The following is a 23,334-nucleotide window of genomic DNA, read 5'->3' as shown; positions in this document are numbered from 1 at the left end:
CCATCATCAAAGGAAAAGCCCACGTGGGTAGTGACACTGTCAGCTTGTTTTCTGTGAGAAGAAGCTATAAGTATGGATTCAAGGAAAGAGCCTGTATCTCTGAACTCTTTGAGGACTCTTACAGGGAAATGTACCAGATGCAAAGTGGAGATCCCCAGAGACAATCTGGGTACTTTGAAAAGACTTTTGGGAAACTAGCAGTTTATTACTTCACTGCCACCATTTGGAATTACAAACTGACTCACCTGTGCATATATTTTACCTGCTTTAACCTCTCAATACCTCTCATTTCCTTTTCTTAGCTAATAAACCTTTAATTAGTTTACTATAGAATTGGCTACCAGTGTTGCCTTGGGTGTAAGATCTAGGGTGCCCATTGATCTGGGGCAAGTGACTGGTCTCTTGGGACTGGACGCAACCTAAATGTGATGTGATTTTTGGTGTAAGGAACCATTTTATCACAAAGTCCAGTTTATCTGGGTGGCAGGATAGACTGGAGAGTCTAAGGGGACTGTCTGTGACTCCACGGTAAGACTGCTATAGTGATCCAGGACTTCACATTTGTTACTCATTTGGTGAAATCTAATAATAGAAAACACCACCAGTTTGGGGTGTCTGCCTTGTTTTCTGACAGTCTGCCCTGAGGTAGGCAACTCACAGTCGTGAGCCACTCCAGACAGTGTGACAGATGCTTCTGTCATGTATTAATTGTGGCATATTAGTTGTCTCATCACATGCGGAGAATTTGGGATGCTTCAAGCTATTCGTGTATCACTGGAATGAACTGAAAGCTTTAAGCAGAAGTAATTTATACTAAAATCAAGTAAACCAGCCCCCATAAATAAGCACCACAGATTTTTTTGTTAACCTTGTTATTTTATCTTTTCAGTTATCTAGTATGAAACGCAATATAAAAACTGCCTAATGAAGTGCTTTCCAACAAATAGTCATCAAATTATATCTACAAAAAGGCACTGTCAGTGACATTTCCCATGTTGAGATAGGTAATCATGGCTTACAGTTAGAAAACTACCTTAATTAGCATATCAATTTAGTACTCTAAATTGAGGCTTGCTAATTGGTTTTAGGTAGCCAGCCAATAAATGTGTACAATAGAGAAACAGAATGACACCACCTCTCTGGAGAACTTGTTCCAATGAGTTTGGTATTGTTGAGTTACAAATGAGAGATCTACGTCTTTTCATCGGAAAATGACATGAAGATATGTAAATCTTCTTGTAAGTAAAGCAGCCAAAATAAGATACAAAAGAGCAATTTAAGAAAATACTGGTGTCGATTCTGTAACTGAACGCTGAAATTAGTTTTCCAAATTAAATATAAATATCCTAAACAGTAATCTGGGCCACAATACACACTCTTTAGCCATTTAGGTGCTAAACCATTGCCTAACATTTTCATTGAGTGGCCTGGTTGACTCACTAACCTATAGTCCCAAGCTAAAGCTGCTAGTGAGAAGGAATTCAGAACTGGAAACAAGCTGCATGACTGGCTGACACACTTAGTTTTTCCTCTTTATTGTTTTATAAAATAGCATGATGAATCTGCTGAGCAATAATAGGTCAGCAGAGAGCAATGTGATAAATCTGCTGCTGTTACTGCTCTGTTTCCAGACTGGAGTGTGATAGGTCAGCCAAGACGGGAAGCTTTATTTGAGAGGACCGTATGAGACAGAGCAATAGTGGTGAAAACAGCTTTTTCTTGATGGCTGCTGAACATGACCTGTGTATGGCTGGGTCTACCTTGGTTGGTTTAAGCATAAATTAAACATGTTGTATATAAGAATATGCAAACAGTGTAAAACAAAATTACACCATAATCCACTCCATGATATTAATTTCTGTCTATTAGTGGAAGCTGACCTGCTACAAAAGGCCCATAATCCACAACCACTTGATTAAGAGGCACAGTTGTTTGCCTTTCTTAGCAGTTGGTAAAGTTTCTCTTTTAATACTTAGCTCTATAATGTTGATAGTACCTGTCATTTCTGTGAAGCCTGCTAGTTAGTTCTCCACTGATACATCCAGTCAACACATATACTTTATTTGCAGATTTTACATAACTCTAATTTCCATTAATCCTACGTTTGTTCAACATCAGTTCTACTGTTTTTGCTCTTTAAAGACTGTCAAGAAGAATCTTGGTATCCTAAGCCTAGCTAATTAGATCTGTTTATAAAGATGTCACTTTTCTCTCTCACTTTTTACTGATGTGAAAGATTCTATATTTTAAGCAAGTGATTCTTCACAGATTTAGCGACCCAACCATCATATTACCTCAGCAAAATTAGCCACTTCAATCTCAACTGAGATGATCTGGACATAGTGTTTGTTTTCAACATCATGTAATAACAAGTAACGTATCAAATAATAGCCTTTTTTTCTTTTAAGTATCAGTGTATTTTAAATGTATATATTTCTGAAAATTACCAGTTGAGAGGTTAGAGGACCAAAATCCTACAATGGGTTCTGAGTGAGCAGACCTTTGTGCCCATGTGGAAGTGCACTGACTTCACTGGGGGTCCATATGGGTGCACGGATACACCTGCACGGAAGTCCCAGGAGTCCATTATTTTAGTTTAGTTCATGTTTGAACACTGCATAGAACTCTATGATGTTATTTTTCGTTTTGGAAGCCTTCCTAGAGTTTGTGTAAAACATTTGGAAAATTAAGGATTCTGAATGTCAGCTTTGCATATAAGACCGAAGAGAAAAGGTTTACATTCTTTGCTTATTCTGCAAGAGGGAATGTACACATTGCAAATAGAGATGAAGAGTGTGTACTGCATTGCACTATTTAGCCTTTATACTTTATCTCCTCAAAAGTACATTCATATGCCATTATTTAGAATGTGGTCAAATTTACAGCAAAGAATACTTCTGCCAGATTATTTTCTAATCAGCATCCACAACTCCTCAATCTTGGTCCAAACAGCCTAAATTTGTTGATCCAGGCCAGGCACAGCATTTTCCAAGCAGTTTGTATGTATGTACATTTCGGGGATAGGAATAACTTGATGGGAGTTGATGTATAAGTGGGAGGAGAGTTATTGAGCATTGAGTTTTTTGGCATTTGGCCATTTCTACCACAGGAACTGAAGGAGAACCACCCATGTTGAGATACTAAAGTGAAAAAAAACAAAACAAAACAAAAAAAACACACCACCCTAAGCCTACTTAGCCTGCAGTCCTTCAACAGCAGGGCTAGTTGTCCAGCACATTAGTTAGGGGCTCTGATGTTTTTAACTGAGAAATTTCTGCTTAAACTGAGGATAATAAGAAAGCAACCTCTCTTATTTGAAGCCATACAGATATGACCTGGCACTGTATACTATCATACTAGAGTGTTTTGAGAATTTGAATATATCTATGGTATCCTTTTTTACATATGGGAAAACCAAGAGACAGAGTAACATGCCCAAAGCTATAGAGCGAGTCAATCATATATTAGGATTACAAATATTGGACCCCAATACCAAACGCCAACCCAAAAAACATGCTGCCTCTCTAAAATATTCACACTGGTTTTCATTGTATTCAAAAATAACGAACCTACAAAAGTCCTGTTTTGCAGCTGTAATGGAAGAATGGAAGAACACTCTTGACTTACATCAACAAAGTGCTGTCTAGCATCATTTATTGGTGTGAGATATTTCTTCTGGAAATGAACAGTCCTTTGCCACAAACAGCTTTCAATGTTTACACAGTTGGATGACCCAATCAGTAGAGAACCTAACAATAGACACCCCTTACATGACACATGGCCCTGAAACCACAAGCAAGGTCTCAAAGTACCACCCTCTCCACAGATTCCCTCTACCTCTACCATTCAGGAAACCAAGACATCTGCACAAAGTAGTTTTAAATAACTAACTTCACACAAGTGAGAGACTGGAATCTAGGATGGAGAATCAATTACTTATTTTCTGACACTGCCTTTTTCATTTTCTACTAACGGGTGCAGAAAATATGAATCATTCATAATTAAATTAAATAAACTGTGCCCTCTGCCTGCACTGGGGAAGAACAGTGAACAGAGTCACAATTAGACTCTGCAGTTAAGGTCACTTCATTTCCAGACATAATATTGCTAAATATGCTATTTACCACTAGAGCAAAAAAAGCAAGCAATAAAATGGCTCCAGCTTGATAAACAGAATAGATGTCACCCAGCAATCTCCAATATGTGCCTTTGACCTAACGAACATCTTTTCAAACCAGAAGTGCTCCCTAGAGACCAGCAAACATTTATTGTAATTATTTACTGTCTTCTGAACAGACCTGCTGTGATCTGTATACACTAAAACTACAATTACTGGATCTGGAAAATACCATAGCAACACTCCATTATGGCCCATACTATTTTGTCATGGTAATGCCCAGAAATTCAAGCTTATTGAACAGCTGAATTGTAAAGGCCGGGCTCTAACATGAAATGATATTGGAGCTTTAAGTCAAGAGTGAGATCTCTATTTTTCTATCTACTCTCTATCTAGTGAGAAAGAAATGAGGACATTAAGAGAATTTATGAACTGGTTGCTTCTTCTGAACACAGCTTCTCCTGATGCTCATTAGCTAAAAGCCTCCGGATTAGGTCAGAAATGATTTCATTCTTAAAGTTTCATAAGTATGAAGGTGGAATTGGGAACTTAAGGGCTGTAGTTCTAGATATTGTCTCTTTTAAAGTCAATTTTTGGTAATCCATAAATGTCCTCAGAAGTATCCTGGCTACAGTTAACCCATCGGGTACTGTATCAGCCATAGGCAAAATCCAATCCACATTACACTTATGTGGACTCCTACCAAAAGAAGCTCACCCACTGGGCCAAATTTCTACCTTAAAGTGCACCTGTGAAGAATTTGGCACATTGAATCTGGACGCTAACTCCAGTTTTCACACCTTTGCGTGATACACTGTCCATTCAATAAACAAACAGAGTGTAAATCCAGTTAATGCTGTTGAAAATTACTTATCTAAGAATAATGAATCGATAACACACTTAGATCTTCACACTGGATACACAATCAAGTTCACCAGAAGGAAAAGAAATTCTGAAGATTAAAACATATACATTCAATAAAAAGTCAGACTATGACAGTTAAACAGTCGGCTTGACCTTCTAAGTACCTGTTGTAAATTCATCAACATGATTTTGCTGAAGTTTCTGGACCCGCAACAGATCACACATTTGTGATCACAATCATCAGGCTTTGTCACCATTTCCATTATCAACTCTTATTTTCGGGTCCTTTTAATGTAGTAGTGCATGCCTTTTGCAGGCTCAAGACCAGGAACACTCCAAAAAGAGTATTTCTGAAAGGTCTTCAGAAAATACTTACTATATGTTTAGGTCTAATTTTTATGTGTGGACAAGGAAAATAGAGAAAATGGAGGTTAAGGAAGGTCAAAAAGAAATCCAAGCTTCTCAGTTTTTCCTTGACATATTAACAAGTCTAATCACATATGCTCACTTGTTCAAGTCTTTTTATACCCTGCTATGCATTATGCCTGTATTAGCTAGCATTAATGTGCTGCTTACCTCATCCTAGACTAGACACTTAATAGAGGAGATCTGTAATACAGCGCACAAACTCAATTTATAATCTTAGAGGATATTGTTTCCATTTCCTAATAACTTTATACAGAGTAAGCAAACAACCTCATAATAAAAAAGCAGACATTTCTTTTGGATGGGAGAATTTTCAGAGTTAAACTTTTGTCTCTTTCCCTTTTGTAAAAGCTTCACAGACCTGTTACAAATTGTATTTAATGTTTGCAAAGCTCTGAAGACTTTTTTTTATTTAAAGAGGTGTTAAATTCATACATAATAGTCAAACAGCTCCCAGCCATCTATCATCCTGGCTTCCACAACATCATTTGTTGAAGGGCATTCTGAACAGCATTCAGAACACTGGGGAATTTTGATTGGAAGGTGAAGTCAGTTTTCCCCACACTGGAATAATCTATTATATTCTTGGCAAGTTCTCACTTTACAATTTGTATGAAAGAAAAATTATTGTATTATTAAACACTGTCATCACTTTTAATGATAAATATCAACAAGATAAATACTAACACCGATCTGAATTACAACCAAAGCTGGAATAAATTAGTATAAGTGAATGAAGGCTGTAAGGTTCCCCTCATTGTTATAAAAGCATCGTTTCTTGGGTGGGATTGGTGCCAGTTTAATTTCTCTCACCCCTTCCACATAATAACACAGAGGAACAGCACAGGCTCTAATCTCATTTTTGCAATTAACTGTGTGTCTTAGTCCAATATTCATCTTCTGTTTTCTTCCCCCTCTACAAAAAAAATGGAGATAGTGCTCTTCTCCTGCCTTCACATCTATTTTGCGGGCTAATTAATGTTTGTATGGTGCTCTTCGAATGGAAAGCATAATATAAGTACCAACTATTATTGCTACCACAGTGAAACCTCAATGGAATGCATTAGTTTACAGTTGGGTGATTTACAGTTGGAGCGGCTTGCTTGTTGCGGGGGAGGAAGGGGAAAGGACAATATGCCTTGTAAATAACATATGATGTTAATGACTGAAGCTCTAAGGCCTTGATTCAACAGGAAAGGAAACAGCACATATATTCTGAACAAAACCTATTTTCTTATACTGGGAGAGGACTTTCATAGCCCAAAATGGATATTGTAGCCTGCTACAATGCAAATAAACTGAATTTACTAGATATACTACATTCAATACACACATTCCTGGGCAACAGCAAAACAGGTGTCCCATTCAGAAAAAACTAAGGCCTTATTAACCATAGATATGAGAATAGTATTCTCAGACCAATGGTTTTATTAATTACTGTTACAAAAAGTTCTTACCTGCTTTATTTCACCAATTATTGTGAATTATTACCTACAAACCGTTCTAATGATTTTACTAAGAAACTGAAGTGTTCACCCCACAGACCAACTTGGTTGGCAAATTCCCTTTAGCTAAAAATATTTGGAGCATGTTACAGACTATATGATGTTATATTCAGTAACCTCTACCCATTAGTATCTGACAACTTTTTGTATTAAAATTAGATCTGGTCTCTCTTTTCAAACACAAAGGAACTGGATTTACAGTATTAATTTTCCAACTGATGTGATTTACCTGCATGTCTTCTCTCTACACAAGTACAATTTACAAGTGGAAATGACAAAATGTTGGTGCTCGATTACTTGCAATGCTTTACAACCCTTTGATTTTAATAAGTTTTGTCTGGACCAATGTATTTCACAATTACAGAATCTCTCTGCTACCAGGCTGCATTTTAAAATGTCAAGATCTCTGTATTTTAAGGTTATGTCTACACTGTAATAACACACCAGTGGCTGGCCCAGGTCAGCTGATTCAGGCTCACAGGGCTCAGGCTGTGGGGCTATAAAGTTGCAGTGACATTTGGACTCAGGCTAAAACCTGGGTTTTGGAACCCTCTCCCTTCGCGGAGTCCCTGAGCCCAGGCTCCAGCCCAAGCCCAAGCCCAAGCCCAAGCCCAAATGTCTACACTGCAATTTATTAGCCCAGCAGACTGAACCCTGCAAGCCCATCAGCTGACCCAGGCCAGCGATGGGTGTTTGAGTGTAGTGTAGACATGCCCCAAGGCTGTTGGCAATCTGCTGTCTTCATATATTCCAGACCTTCTCAATCTTATCTAATCTGGTTCATCCATTTTTCAGAACCTCGCTGGCTTTGTGAACTGGCAAGCTAATATGGGTGACAGAACCTAACAGACACTCTGTTAGCAATCAATTGTGAATTCAGAAGTCTAAATAATCATTCGATCTCATTCAGGTTAGCTTTTTAAAAATAGTTTTCTTCTAAGGCATATTACTTCCAGTGCTTTGGGTTGGCCTTGGTCATTTAAAATGCTACACAATTGAATATGTTTATGTTGTGTTCTTCGTACAAAAACGTAAGTCCCATGACCATCTCCAGAAGTCACCAATGCATACTGAGTGTAGAAACTATCCTCTTACATGCAACCCACAAAAAAGGCTTTTTTAAAAACTGATGGAATTTAGGTTCTGGCTTCTCATGTTAAAAAAAAATTAATATAATTACAAATTAAAGCTTGTTTTTATAGTGGTTAAATAGGCTTTTGTGTTTGTTTTTTGCATATGCACACCTCAGTTTGCAACATATTTTTAAGTTTAACATTATTTTTGTTATCCATTTGTTAACTACTGATAGGCTCAACCTCTGGATTTGTCTGGTTGCCACCTCAATTACTTTGACTTCTGGATTTAGTAAGGTGTCCTCCCCCTACATACCTATGCACCGATCCAAGGAATTTGACCATTAACTTTACCAGTGATTCCAATAAAGGTATTTATGTTAGATATGAAATTAGTTGGGAGACAAGGTTTAAATTAAGACCTAGGCAATCAAGACAACAGAAGAATGAAAATTATGCACACCTGTGCAGCTGATCATGGGACCATTTATCATGAGCATTACCTTAAAACTCTTATCTTCTAAGATAAAGCAAATATTAAATCCATAAGTTCCAAAGCCCCACCTTCCAAAGCAAAAGGCTCCATATGGTTTATGCCCCAGTCTATGAGAAACTCATTTTGTGGGATGTTTCACATTCCACTTGAAAGTTTATTACTCTATATATTCCTGTAGTAATGTCAACCAGATGTGACAAAGAAGCCTGTGAAAAATCATAAAAATTACAAGCATATTCTAATTCTGAGGTACTGTAAAATCATAGTTTGTTCTCTACCATTGCACCTTGTAGAGGGCATCTAGGACTACCTGCTCATTTTAGAAAGCTTATCAGCTAATGACTGGTTCTTCATTTTACATTAATTACTTATTAGTGCCAAGACTGAGCACGGCATTTCAAGGTAAATAGCAAGCCAAGTTCCTTTACCTGATGGTTTTACAGTCTAAAAATAGATGAAAAGCAACTCAAGGAGAACTGCACAGTGAGATTCGTTGAGACAATGATCTAGAAGAGGAAGAAGACACCACTTTATGATATAGCTTCTAGCACAGGACAGAAGAAAAACTGTGTGCAATGTTTTAATTATTAACTAATATTTGGGAAAAAAAAGTAACCAAAGCAAGTTTGCACATTAAACAATGCTCATCACCTCAGATGCACTTGCTTTTGAGGAGGGATCTAAATAAGAAGAGTCTAAAGCTCTTCCTTCCATGCAATAAGTAATTGAAAATCAATGTTAAAATTTTATATACATACATGAAATAGCTTTTTTCACTGAATTTAAGTTTCACGTTTTAGACTTGAACTCTTCCTGTTGAATACAAACATTAATCCAAGAAATATGCTGGATCTGGAAAGAATGGTAAACAACTATAGATTGAGAATGAATATTTCACCAGTAAAGCTGGAAGAGAAATAAGAATAGCTAACTAAATATTAATTGAAATTAACAAAGTATTACAGAATATCTATGTGTACAAGACAAAGCTAAATCTGTCGTGCTGATCAAAATGTGTAACTTCTTGAACAAAAAATTCTGCTCATCACATCAAAAATGACAATGTATAATGTGTGTTGAAACAGGTATTTCACTGTGCATGAATATTCTTACAGAAAGTAAGCAACATCACATGGAAACGGGGGCCCACCAAACACAACATCAGGTACTGCCTACTTGTGGGCTACATATATTAGGTCTGATTTTCAGAAGTGCTAGTACCCCAAACTCCAGCTGAAGTCAATGGGAGCTGTGAGTGTTCAGTCAGCACATGATTACATCAGGCTAAGGTCAACAGTAAAAAGAAGCTCTCAAAAACCAAAAATATCTTACAGATTTCTAGGATCCAAAATGAATCTTGTCATTAGATCAAAGCTCAAACGTTATTTGCCTCTGAAGTTTTATAACACCATAAAAGAATTAGTGGGGAAGGGTTATTTATTTTTAAATAGTCTTCACATAACACAAAAGCTGTTTTAAAGACTGGGAAAGACCTCTCTTAGACTAATTGGAAAGCTGTGTACTCTATCTTTCACTAAAAAAAATAAGTACATCTTATTAAACTTACGAAAAGTTGCAAGCATCTGATTGGTAATGAAGCATAGAGCCCAGCTTGAAAAGTAGCCTGAAATTTCCCTGGAGCTGAAGTTTAATGACCTTTGATTTTTTAGAGGTGAAATGTGGTTTGAGATAAGTGTTAATTACATTCTTTCCAATCTGAGAATTGTAGAGCTAGAAGAAAGCACCAGATTATTAGATATTTCATCTGTCATCTGCAGTAAAGGAGGGGCCACAGACAAGGCATTTATTCAGGCTTTATTGTCATCATTTGTATAAAAAAAATGGTGCCCATACTTCCTTTATTTCGGAGGAAGAAATTTAAGGGTCCAAGTATTTAGCATCAGAGGGGTAGCCGTGTTAGTCTGGTTCTGTAAAAGCAGCAAAGAATCCTGTGGCACCTTATAGACTAACAGACGTTTTGCAGCATGAGCTTTCGTGGGTGAATACCCACTTCTTCGGATGCAAGACTTGCATCCGAAGAAGTGGGTATTCACCCATGAAAGCTCAAGTATTTAGCAGAAACACTATTTTTTAAAAGCAGTTGCAAGTGTTAAATTCATTGATGTAACTGCTTTCCTACAATTAGTCCATAATAGCCGGTAAGGTCTGTCTAAATATGCATGAGTTAATAGAAAAAAAATGGCCAGAAAGGAAGGAGTAATAGTTCTCAAGACCTGGAATTATTTCTCAGCTCCTCTGAAGGATGAGGTTATTGATTACTGCAGGTAAACAGCTTCTGGTTTGCCAATATGCATCCCAACACATGGTGAATGAACTTTTAAAATCATCACCAGTTTTCTCCCACCAAGCCAAGCAAAGTAAAGGGTATGGCAGAGGTATGCATCTGTTCCAGCTCTGAAGTCTGCTACTTCAGACATGTTTGCTTTAATATGCAGTCTTTAATATGCATATCAACACTGGAAAGAATTTGCACTTCCCTCTGCCCTCTAAGTTTCCTATAGCTCAAACAAAACGAGAAGAGGTTCTGCTGAAATAAAAAAATATAAACACACACAACTTTAGTCCTACAGGAAACTAACAGGCAACATTTCAACTCACACAGGAACAGTTCCAGGCAGTCATGATTTGTGGAACAAAAGTAATTTAAATTTATTTTACAACCTCTGTGACCAATTCTGAAAACAAACACTTTCAAGTATCTGTCGAACTACCCAGGGTTATAAGAGGTATGCCCAAGTGTTCACCAGATTGGACCATCTTGTGACACCCGCCATCAATCGCAGTTGCTACCAACACCAGTGTTAATAAATAAGATCAAATTGCCAACTCTCATGGAGTTATCACCCGGCTGGTTTTTTTGTATTTTTTCGGTAAAGTTTTTCTTAGGGTCCAAAAACCTGCTTTGTGTCTGTGTGTGTTTGAAATAAGCAGCTGATACACAATGATTGGGCTTTCATGAATGTGTGTGGTTTGTATATTTAAACAGAAGCTCTGCAACCTTATATGCTACAGACATCTTAGCCCTACTGTTATGTAAATTAGAGTTACAGGCATGGATTGATTATGGTGAGCTGAACTAGTAACTTACTTGGTCACAAATCTAGCAGGTTGTCTATGTTCTAACTTCTACTAAGAGGATGAGCAAAGTGATTTGGTAGTCCACTGGGCTAACCTGTGTCAAACTGTGGCAGCCCACACAGTACATGTTTGAGTACTGTGCATAACTAAAAAGATAAATAGAAAACTGAACCAGTATTATCATCTTTCCCTTTTTCTTCCATCTCCTTTTATTTTCTTCTCATTTTGTCTGAGCTCCATTGAAGTCTTGTCACTCTTACTCCTATCAGGGCCGGTGCAAGGATATTTTGCACCCTAGGTGAAACTTCCACCTTGAGCCCCCCTTCCCCCTCCCCGCTCCCTCTCCCCCTGGAGCATCGCTTATTATAAACTTTCAAAAATGAATACTGCATAATGTGGCATTCTTCATGTATACTTCCTTCCTTCCTTCTTTCATATCAAAATCTACTACATTTTATTCTACTTTTAGAATATCCAATTATTGTTATTAATAAAATTTATAAAATTAGAATGGTGGATACTCTGTCATACAACAACTGACAATATCAATATGACAAATTTCAACAACCTACCCATGCATATTCGCACATGATAAACATATATACACTCAAATACTTAACATACACCCACAACTGACACAAAGTATTAGCAAAATGATGCAGCAGCAATTGCCAGAGTCTTAGATCTGAAACAACTCAACAAATGTAGTTAGCCTCAGTCGACAACCTCCGAAAACTAGTAAACTTAGCATTCTAAACAGCCTGTCAGAACAGGTAATGGCTGCGCATGACGAGAAAAATGACATCATTGCCACTCTGTACCGTAGCAGTACACTTGTGCCTGCAATGCAGAGCTGGCGTAGGCTATAGCTGTAATGTACGAGAGAAGAACGATAAGTTAAAATGCAAGTTCAACGACGTTTCTCTTTTCTTTATTCATTCGCTTTCCAGCAATAGTGTAAAAAAAAAAAATTGGGGGCACCGCTTTTTGCCACCCCTAAATCTTGGTGTCTTAGCCGGCTGCCTAGTTCGCCTAGTGGTTAGAAGGATAACACTAGCACAAGAGAAGCGAGCACTCCGTAAAGCCAGAGCTGCAAATGTTGTAACAGTGGTGCCCACGCATGTCTGCCCGACATGTGGCAGAACATTCCGTGCCCGTATTGGCCTTACCAGCCATTTGCGGACGCACTGTGGACAGCTCACAACCTGATAGATGTTAAGGTCTTCTTCGAAAACGATGGACGAACATCACATCACACCAGCCCTGCTCCTATTCCCTCTTCACTTTTGCCTCACTTCTGGTATTCCCCTTCCTTGCTGTCTTAATTGTTCTCTTTTCTTGTACGTTCATGCCAGCCACTGAAAAAGAATGTCAGACCCATGCCCCCTTCATTTAAGTGTTTTACCCAGAGACCTATTGCAAGTGAAATTGATTAATTTTGCTGGACTCCAGTGAATTTAGCTCACTGCAGGAAAGTAAGAAAAAGCACCTCTGAATTTTACTGTGGGTAGATTCAGAGCAGTTGTGCAAAAATCAGATACTAATGTCATCTGTCCCGTTTCCTTAAGTACAAAAAGGGTAAAAAAAAATAATAATAAAAAAATCTTTCATCCACATTCATCCCAATGGTTAGGTTGCTGCTCTGGTTATTCCTGCACCACTGAAACGTGTAGCAAAACTGGCCTATTACTTTTGAAAGCAGCAATAATGATAAATTGTTACTGTATCTAGGGTACATGTTTCACTTTAAACATTATTTCAATTTAATGCTTGTACCTTTAAGAGAAAAGACTGCTTTCTGGCTAAGCACAGTTTGAGAGGATAGATCCCAACTACTACCAGTGACTGAGACCCTGGGATCACACCTGCATACCTCACTGGACTGATGAGACTCCTTATTCACTAACATTTATACAACATTCCAAGGCGAATCACTATAGAAGTGTCAAATTCATACTCAACTAGACCTCTTAGATAATTACCCCACAAGCTTTATAAAAGCACATCTATTACCCTAGTTTTCAAGGACGGTAAACAGCTTGATTATCTGAATAATCAAAGGAACATACTTCTGAATATATTTCATACCAAAATACCTGACTACTTGCACTTTGATTAGTTGCACCACCTTATAGTAAGGCATATCTTCATAGGAGTGGTACATGGAGATTTGTACTGGCATATATAAAGTCTTTCCATAGATGCTGTGGATAACTGCTACCTGAGATTACGGAAATACTAAACTAGATTATTATACTATACTGTTGTTTTGCTGTAGGAATTTAAATGCATAATGGACGGAGGTCGTGTGCATTATCAAATCGGGATATGATCACTGTACTTGTGTATCAACATGCTGAACTGCAGAAGCTGCTTTAAACCTATTGATAATCACAGAGAGTCTGATAGCTACCTGTGGAAGAGGAAACCTACTGCTTCTTAAATAACAGAGATTATGTTATTACATACAGATTAGCTTTGCATAATTTTACTTTAATGAGTGCTGGCACTTGCCTATAAAACAAAACAACCCAAACATTTTAGAAGAATGGTTTAAATGGGGTGTGGTTGAGGCCAACTACCCTATCAACAAGGTATATAGCCGTGTGCAGTTTTGACTAAAGAGCAGTTTCAACATGTGGAAATTACATAAACTTGCACTAAGGATCTTAGAAAACTCAATCAAATACCACTCAGTCCTAGAAAGTCCACTCAGTGAATATTTCCAGGACAGTTAAAAGCTGTGGCAAGGCTAACATATTCCAAGAGCAGGTGTGTCACAGTGGTACTTGAGAGTCTATAGGTAGATTTTGAAAGTAAACGACAGGTATGGCTTATGAGGTTGTGTCTCCAGAACCGTGCTGCTGATCAGAAGCTCCAAGAGTTACACACGAAGTTCTTCACAATGAAATTCTGACAACACGAAGGAGTTTAATATATGAAAATAGGTCTCCACAATGGTATCAGGACTGCTCCTGGCTGAACATTATGCAATTCTTTCACTTTAAAACTTGGACAAAGAGTCTATTTTTTAAAATAGTGAATTGGTTCCTAAATTTAGCTTCACCATCGCCATATGTTTCACATTTCCACAGGAAGAAAATTTATTACATTGCCTAAATGGATAGTTTGATTGCATAAAGAGGTATTAAAACACAATTATCAAAACCCCACATCAATGTAGCAACTTTTCATTCACCCTGTAGTAACTTTACAATTTCACTAGCCAGATCATAAATCTTACTAACCAGCCTCCTATAAATCTAGATAGCCAAACTTTAAAAGAGGTTGACCATGTAACTTCTCTTCTGATTCGCTTGTGGGGTTTTGTTTTGTTTTGTTTGAGAAGTTAATTTTCCAGGTTTCAGAAAACTGTTCTAAAGACACTTTGCCTTCTGCTTCCCTCAGACCTCGCATTCTAATCTTGGTGGTATCTGTACAACCTTACCCTCTGCATGTAAAAGAACTATCAATTCCTCTTTCTTGCATCAAAAACTGGAGGGCATTCATGGTCATCATCACATGATTCTACTCCACTGAGTAGACTGAGAAAAATATATCACCAGCCAGCTTATCTCTGTTTTTCTTCTGATGTGCAAGTTGGCTCCAATGCCAATCTACAAATCTCATCTAATAACATCTTCAGTGTCCATGGAGATGGAAAGCACTACATTTGCCCCATTCTTCAAACAGTAGGAGCCATTGTTCCAGCCTTAACTGTCTCTGAATATTGGCTCAGTTAAAACAACATGTCTTTAATTAACAGCTAGTCGTGACAAACCGTTTTATGCCAACATGCCCATCTTAAATAGCGCAAAAATTGACTGTTTCTCTGTGGACAGCTTACTACACTGAAAGCAAAAAGTGGCCACTTCTGCACTAATCCTGCAACTCTACACAGGAAGTTTTAAGTATATTGACTCCGAAGTCATTATTTTGAATCCACATCAGCTAAGAAACAGGGAAAGAAAGTTTGTGGTTTCTTTCATGTATGTATTTATTTTCTAGTACATAACTACCATAACATAATGGTAAAATGTCCTCATGAAACTATGGAAATCTAGATGTATCTTAAATGTCACTAAAGACCTAACCAGAATATCATAGCAAATGCACTATCCACATAATGAATCAAGGCACATACACAATAGAAGTAAACTGTACTTACAATCTGGTTAACTTCAGCGTGTTCTGGAAAAGCAGCTCGGGTAAAACCTGTAATTTATTCTTGTTCAGACGCCTAAATAAATAAAGAGAATACAGTTAACACAAAAAAGGCATTAGAATAATTTTCATACTCAGGAGCCTATCCCATCTTCCACAACACATGTAACTCCCATTAAAAGATGTGAAAAGCCATGGTATTAAGCTAGTACAGAATGTAGGAGCCTTTGTGTACATTATTAATACACAGGGTCAGTACATCATGCCATGTGTAGACCACCTGGCCAGCTCCTTGAAAAATAAGATAGAGAAAGCAAATATTAAATCAGAATGCTAAAGTGTGTATGAGTCTATCTGCGTGTTAGAGTTGTATTGGATGCTTACTAACACACAAATCGCATGGCTCCCCTGTTAAGTTTTCAGTGCTTTGAAGAGATTTGCAGAAGGTATCTGGTTTTCATCTTTCTTTCTGAACATGTAGGCAATAAGTTAAATATCCCAACCATCTTGGAATTATTTCCAGACTGCCTATTGGATCTACTGTACATGGTCACATTAATTTTTGTTTTAAAAAACTGTACATTAAACATTAACTTTGGAAATCTGAGCACTATTGTGAAAAGTATGAAAACACACTTTTAATGGGACTACTGCATCCTTGCAACCTATTTTACTAAAAGTATCTCCTAAAATAACTTTTTGGGGACCTGTTTTAATATTTATTTTCTAGTTCGTTTTAATATAGTCATTTGACCAACTTTTGCACTAACTCACTAACACATCCTGCTAGCTGGGAAAAGTTTATTTGCCCATCCTGCCCTCCAACAACTATAGAAGTATCGATCATCCCGAAGTAAAAATTATCTTTATAAGTCATTCAAAACTGAAATCAGCTTAATGTAGACAAAGCAACCCACTTTAGAAACACAAGTTAAATACTGTAATGTACAGCAGAAACAGACATCTGTTCATCCACAAGCTCAGTAAATGTTGCTTAAATGTAACAATTGACTTGAACTCACAGAAAAGACATTCAAAGCTAAAACTAAATATCTGGCTCCAGTCTCCCACAGAATAGTTCTGTTTTGTGTCTCTCTATAGCTTAAAAAAACAACACACAGCATTTGGCTAATCTTCCCTGAATGTTTATAACAGTAGTAATGAGTCTGATTCCATGATATGATGGGGGTTACTAGGGTTCTGCTCCCAAAAGCCACATGGGCTTTTTAAGAGAAATACTGATGCTTAGCCTCCAATTCCTGGCTTCTAATTTTCTTGGATGCTGAGTACTTCATTTAATTTTCCATGCCTTTCTGGATTTATTCACTATTTTGGCCTGAAAGATCTTCCTTAGGGATCAGTCTAAGGTCACTGGGACTGAAAGGCTGGAGTTTTCATATGACTACCATATGAATAAATCCAGCAACAATGGAAAAAGGCAACCATATATGTACTTCTCTTCCTGATATCAAGAACAGACAAGGTTGAGGTTGGAAGATTTGCATACAATCGGACACACTCAAAATTAAGGACACACCTAATGCAAACAAGTTATAAAAATGACCAGCAGAATGAACTATAAGGAAAGCAATTATTTTTTGATAGCACATAGCCAAACAGGGTGTGGATAGTTTCTGTCACTTCTAGCATTAACTAGCTTTGACTAACTTAACCATCAAGTTGTTCTTGTTTTGCTGAAGTTGAAGTGAAATCTGTGTAGACCACATCTAAAAGAATTTATATACGGTACCTAAAATACTCTAAAATATATTATCTGGTAGGTAAATTATGATTCATGCAGATTTCAAGCTGAGATGCTGTTATCTGCAACTATCCAAGAGCTCATAGCATTTTTCTTAATAGTTGTTTGACCTGGCCAGTTTTGGGACCAATCTTCTTCATCCTTCTGCTCTTTTTACACCTACTGGTTAATAACTGCCCTCACCTTCCACCCCCAGAGATCGAATCATTGCAGTGGTGCAATTTTCACTTTTGATTCCTTTGTGTGGAAAGGCGTTGACAATGCTACATTTCATACCACAAATACATATCCATGTTAGTTATTACATCTGTCAGTTAACTGAAGAAGAAAGTATCTTAATACCTTTGAGGGCATTTCGCATACCTTTCTAATTTCCTTTAGATAGATTTGTCATCATGGGTGCTACTTCCGGGACCAGCATTTCAACACCACTATTCTAACTTTATCAACAATTATACTATTTACCAAAGGGAATTCTATGGAAAGAGCATCACTGTAAGGAAGTTGGTTTTTGGAATATGCTGATTGACTAATACTTTATGTAGTCAAGACTCTGGTAACTTTCAGCTCACTTCCATCTGTTTTTACTCAATGTGATGTTCCACCCCATAATGCTTTATAGAAATATGCTTATTAGTGTAAATATGACATAACCGGAATATGTTTTATGCTAGATATGCCATCCAACATATCTTTGCAAAGGTTATGATCTACTGAATATATTCATCCTATTTGTATACATGTATCATTTTTATATCTGAAGTTATGAACATTGGCTCTATGCTTGTATTTAAAGTGTTTGCTGTAGGAAGTATATAAAACAGATTTGGTCAACATAGTGGGAAAAGGGTTATTCAAGTAATTGGGAGTACTTAAATAACAATGGACTTTGGGAGATGCCAATCCACATCTGAGCTTTCCTGGGAATGTTCAAACTAACATGTAAACAATGGCGTTGGCCTGCAAAAAGCTGAATCATTCATAGACATGTGACTAAGAGGGTGGTGAAGCACTGGAATGGGTTACCTAGGGAGGTGGTGGTGGAATCTCCATCCTTTAGAGGTTTTTAAGGCCTGGCTTGTTAAAGCCCTGGCTGGGATGATTAAGTTGGGGTTGGTCCTGCTTTGAGCAGGGGGTTGGACTAGATGACTTCCTGAGGTCTCTTCCAACCCTAATCTTCTACGATTCTATGATAAAGTTAAAACAGACAGGTTCAATGTGCATTGTTGCTGACAAATAACTAAGGTGGGCAGTCTTTTCTGACATTGACAAGCATTTGAAACAATACTGTTTAAGGAACATATGTTATTTACAAAAAGTTAAACCACAATGTACTGCTGTAACTTGGCTACCCACCTATATATGTCCATTTAGTATGTTTTTACTCCTACTAATTCCAGAACAAGACTAGAACCCAGAAACCTCAACTTTCCATAATGAATCTTCCTACTTTACATAGGTCCCTGCCTTCCAGAAACTGTTTAGTAGTCTATTATTCTCTCCTAAACAGGACTAGAGATTTCTTTAATAATTGTTTCTGGGTTTTAACTACCTGAAATTTACTGTAACCAAAACATATTTAGGTCTAGGTTGCAACAACCTGGATGCATATCTCAGAGCCAAACTGAAAATCTCACCCTTCTGACATTTCAGCTACAGTTGCACAAATTTCTTCTCTTTTCCATGCTTCAGTGGTCTATATTCTGTTAGCAACCCTTCAGATTGAAATATTTACTAGCCATTAAAATGGTTAATATCTTTAAATTCAGAGTCAATTTGCATCTCTCTCTCTCACTGTGTTCTCTCCTCGGACTTTAATATTTGAGAGCTAACATGACAGCTTTCAATGGAGAGTCCTCCACTCAACTTCATTCAATAGGGTACAGTGTATGATCCATCTATTTACTTAGCGTCTGATGACAGTGGGACTAATTGAGCCATGTACTGAGCTTTTTTCATGAACTCAGTCTCAATATTTATGTGAATTCGAATATATTATTGCTGCTGATAATGGTTAATGAATGGTGTTTTGTTTTAAATGTTTCTTCTATCTAAAACATTGCTAGATTTTACTTGATTTTTAAGGAAGTACAAGAGTACATGAAAAATGTAGTTTGTGCAAAAAGCCTCAGATTAACAACTCCAGAGACTGGAGTACTGTTTATCCCTGGAACAGTCAAAGCATGAGCAATAGAAGCACAGCCTTCCTAAAATTGGTCCACCGACATGCTTCAGCTCTGATTTTGAGTGACAACTGCTAGGAATCAGAAGAAATTTATCCTGCAGCTCCATTCCTTTCAGCTTCTGTTCAGAGACTACCAACAGTACTTGATTAATGGCGATTATGTTAAGCTCATTTATCTATTAAGAATGGAAGAGATTGTCAGTGCATTTTATATATTCCAGCAAACAACTGTCTGCTGGTTATCACTGCCTCTGATCTGATTCCTGATTGTGTTTTTGAGGTGCAAGAATCCATATTCCATTGCCAATTCGAAGCTAGTCAAGGATTCATAGATTCATAGACTTAAGGTCAGAAGGGACAATTATGGTCATCTAGTCTGACCTCCTGCACAATGCAGACCACAGAATCTCACCCACCCACTCCTGTAACAAACCCCTAACCTATGTTTGAGTTATCAAAGTCCTCAAATCGTGGTTTAAGAACCTCAAGGTGCAGAGAATCCTCCAGCAAGTGACCAGTGCCCCACGCTGCAGAGGAAGGCGAAAAACCTCCAGGGCATCTGCCAATCTGCCCTGGAGGAAAATTCCTTTCCAACCACAAATATGGTGATCAGTTAAACCCTGAGCATGTGGGCAAGACTCACCAGCCAGCACCCAGGAAAGAATTATCTGTAGTAACTCAGATCCCACCCCATCTAACATCCCATCATAGACCATTGGGCATATTTACCTGCTAATAATCAAAGATCAATTAATTGCCAAAATTAGACCATCCCATTATACCATCCCGTCTATAAACTTATCAAGCTTAGTCTTGAAGCCAGATATGTCTTTTGCCCCCACTACTCCCCTTGGAAGGCTGTTCCAGTACTTCACTCCTCTAATGGTTAGAAACCTTCGTCTAATTTCAAGTCATTCTCCTGACTGCTTTTATAATGTATACTAGAACCAGGCAATGGCTATGGAAATTTTGTCATGAATATTCATAGACAATATTAAGGAATTAACTTTAGTTTAGTTTATACCCCCTGTTTTTGCAAATATAAAAGTCTCAGTTTCCAGAACAGAAAACTCATCAGCACAACAAGACTGAGGTTAATATTGCTGAATGTTCACGAAAAAGTATATCCTCCAGAGAGCAGATCAGCTTTTCAGAGTTAAATACTTTGAAAACTCCATTTGAACAAATCAAATTTCCAATTTTGGATATTGCATGCGAACACCTTTTTGCAAAGCACCTAGCACCAAGAATTGTTCATCGTAACAAATAAATTTGAGAAAACTGCGGTCATAAAAGTCAACAGAAAGGCAAAATAGATTAAATCATAGAAACATAGGACTGGAAGGTACCTCAACAGGTCATCTAGTCCAGTCCTCTGCACTCATGGCAGGATTAAGTATTATCTAGACCACCCCTGACAGGTGTTTGTCTAACTTGCTCTTAAAAATCTCCAGTGACAGAGATTCCACAACCTCCCTAGATAATTTATTCCAGTGCTTAATTACCCAGTTAGGAAGTTTTTCCTAATGTCCAATCTAAACTGCCCTTGAGTATTCTAGGATGTATTTCATCAGGCCTTGCTGACTTGAAGACATCTACACAAGCACTTACGTTGACAAAATATTGTCACTCAGCATTGTGAAAAAAACACACCCCTGAGCAACACTAAATTTTGCCTACATAAGCGCTCATGTGCACAGCACTATGTTGGTGGTAGACGCTCTCCCACCAACATAGCTACCCTCGCTCATTGAGCTGGTTCTATTATGTCAACAGGAGAACCCTCTCCCATCGACATAACGCGGCTATAGGAGTGATCTTACAGCGGCACAACTGTGCCGTTCTAAGCTTGTAAGTGTAGACATGGCCTTAAGTTTTTATGCACACACATTGTCTGCATGCAGATTAATAGAAATTATGTCCTTTTCATACCCATACAACAATACTGCATAGATTTTAATGAGGATGGAGCTTGGTCTGCATAATTGTCTCCTAATGCCCTCCAGGAATCCAACTGCTTTACAGTCAGTTGTGGAAAAGTATTTCTTTTGCATGGAAATCTGAATGCACAGAACACTAAATAATAATGTGTGTCATATATAACATGTATTTGCATACTAGGAAAAAAAATGCTTACATCAGAACTACACTGAAACTACAAAATACAATGTCCATTCATCACTTATTTTCCATTCAACCAAATTCTAAGTTACTCCTTTAAACAACCCTCCCATCAGCATTTTGGTATTTCACCCTGTCTCGCATTGTTACATTTTAGCTTCCCTGATAATCAAAGCAAGTCAAGTTCATGCAAAAACAGCCCATTCAGACCTTCCCATTATGATTTGTTGCGTGTAATACAATAAACATGTCCGATGGGCCTCAAATGAAAACTGATTCTGAAAATGGAGATATTCAAATATTTGATCCCACTATTCCTGTGACTCAAGTGTTTAGTAAACTAGGATGCCCCCAAACATCTTCCTCTTTTTGCTCCCAAGTGGTTGCCAAGTTGGCCTACAAAACCCAGCTCCTTAACGGTACTGTTACCTAGAGCCGACTTTCAGAGGTGCTAGTAGAATGCAAATTTCTGTCTGTCTACAGATCACGTGGGAAGTAAATAAGTTGGATGAATAACTGCTAACTATTAGGAGCGAGTATGCCTAGCATGTCTGAAAATCAAGGGTGCAATAGTGAGTTGTTTCAATCTTTGTATAAAGTTCATAAGCAAACATATACAAGTTACACAGTAAATAAACATTAATATTCAACTTCAGCCTTTACACTTCTATATTAAATAATATCCCTTCTCTTTCTAATACAAATTTACCTATTGCCTTTAAACAGTTTCCCAGCATACCCCCTCTCATGCTAGGGGGGGTATCCGGTGTTCACAGGCAGCCTCCCACCTTCAAGACTGTCCCTCAAGTTCTGGATGAAAAATTCAGTCCAGGTCTACACTGTAAATTTACATCAATATAACTACATCACTCCGGGGTGTGAAAAGTCCACACCCCTGAGCGACGTAATTATACCAACCTAACCCTTGGCGCAGACAGGAGATCTTCTGCCATCGACATAGCTACCGCCTCTCATGGATGTGGAGAACCTACACTGATGGGAGGAGCCCTCCCATCAGTGTAAGTAGCATCTTCACTGAAGCGCTACAGCAGCGCAACTGCACAGGTGCAATTGCACTGCTAAAGTAACCTGCCCTCAGTTTCAAGCCTCCTTTTAAAAAGGTTTTTGCCCCCTTCCTCTCTGTCCTGGTATTGTGACTTATCGTTATTCGAATATTGAAGAACCCCTCTTAACTTGAGAGCTGGGATGTCTCAATTTACCTCCATTAACTCTAATGGCCCATCGTTGCCTTTTCCTGGGTTGCACAATGGATTGTTACTTGAGTCTGGTTTTGTGTAAACACCTGGTTCGGGAGCTGCCTCTCCCTGACTGATCGCTCGCTGCCCCACTTTGAGGTGGAGCCAAAGTTCATGAGCACAGTTCTCTATATGTACAAATACGTAAATTCATAACCATAGTCTAAATACGCATCTCCTAATGAGTATTAAACAAAAGACCTTACCAGACATACTTTTATAATACAATAATACAGTATGCAATCAGTTGCTCATTTGGGGGATTT

At 37.9% G+C, this 23,334-nt stretch overlaps 1 protein-coding gene across 1 annotated transcript in view; it reads right to left on the bottom strand.

Moving 5' to 3' along the window:
* The window catches only part of SLIT3 (slit guidance ligand 3), a 768,837-nt gene that overhangs the window by 665,382 nt on the left and 80,121 nt on the right, over positions 1–23,334 (bottom strand). Inside the window, exon 4 of the mRNA XM_045026794.1 lies at positions 15,749–15,820. Within this exon, the coding sequence (XP_044882729.1) occupies positions 15,749–15,820 (72 nt within the window). The remainder of the gene's footprint in view (positions 1–15,748; positions 15,821–23,334) is intronic.

This window comes from Mauremys mutica, chromosome 8 (assembly GCF_020497125.1).
Source record: "Mauremys mutica isolate MM-2020 ecotype Southern chromosome 8, ASM2049712v1, whole genome shotgun sequence".
Lineage (NCBI taxonomy): Eukaryota > Metazoa > Chordata > Testudines > Geoemydidae > Mauremys > Mauremys mutica.
Note: the sequence above shows the minus strand (reverse complement) of the source record. Positions and strands in the feature narration are given on the sequence as shown.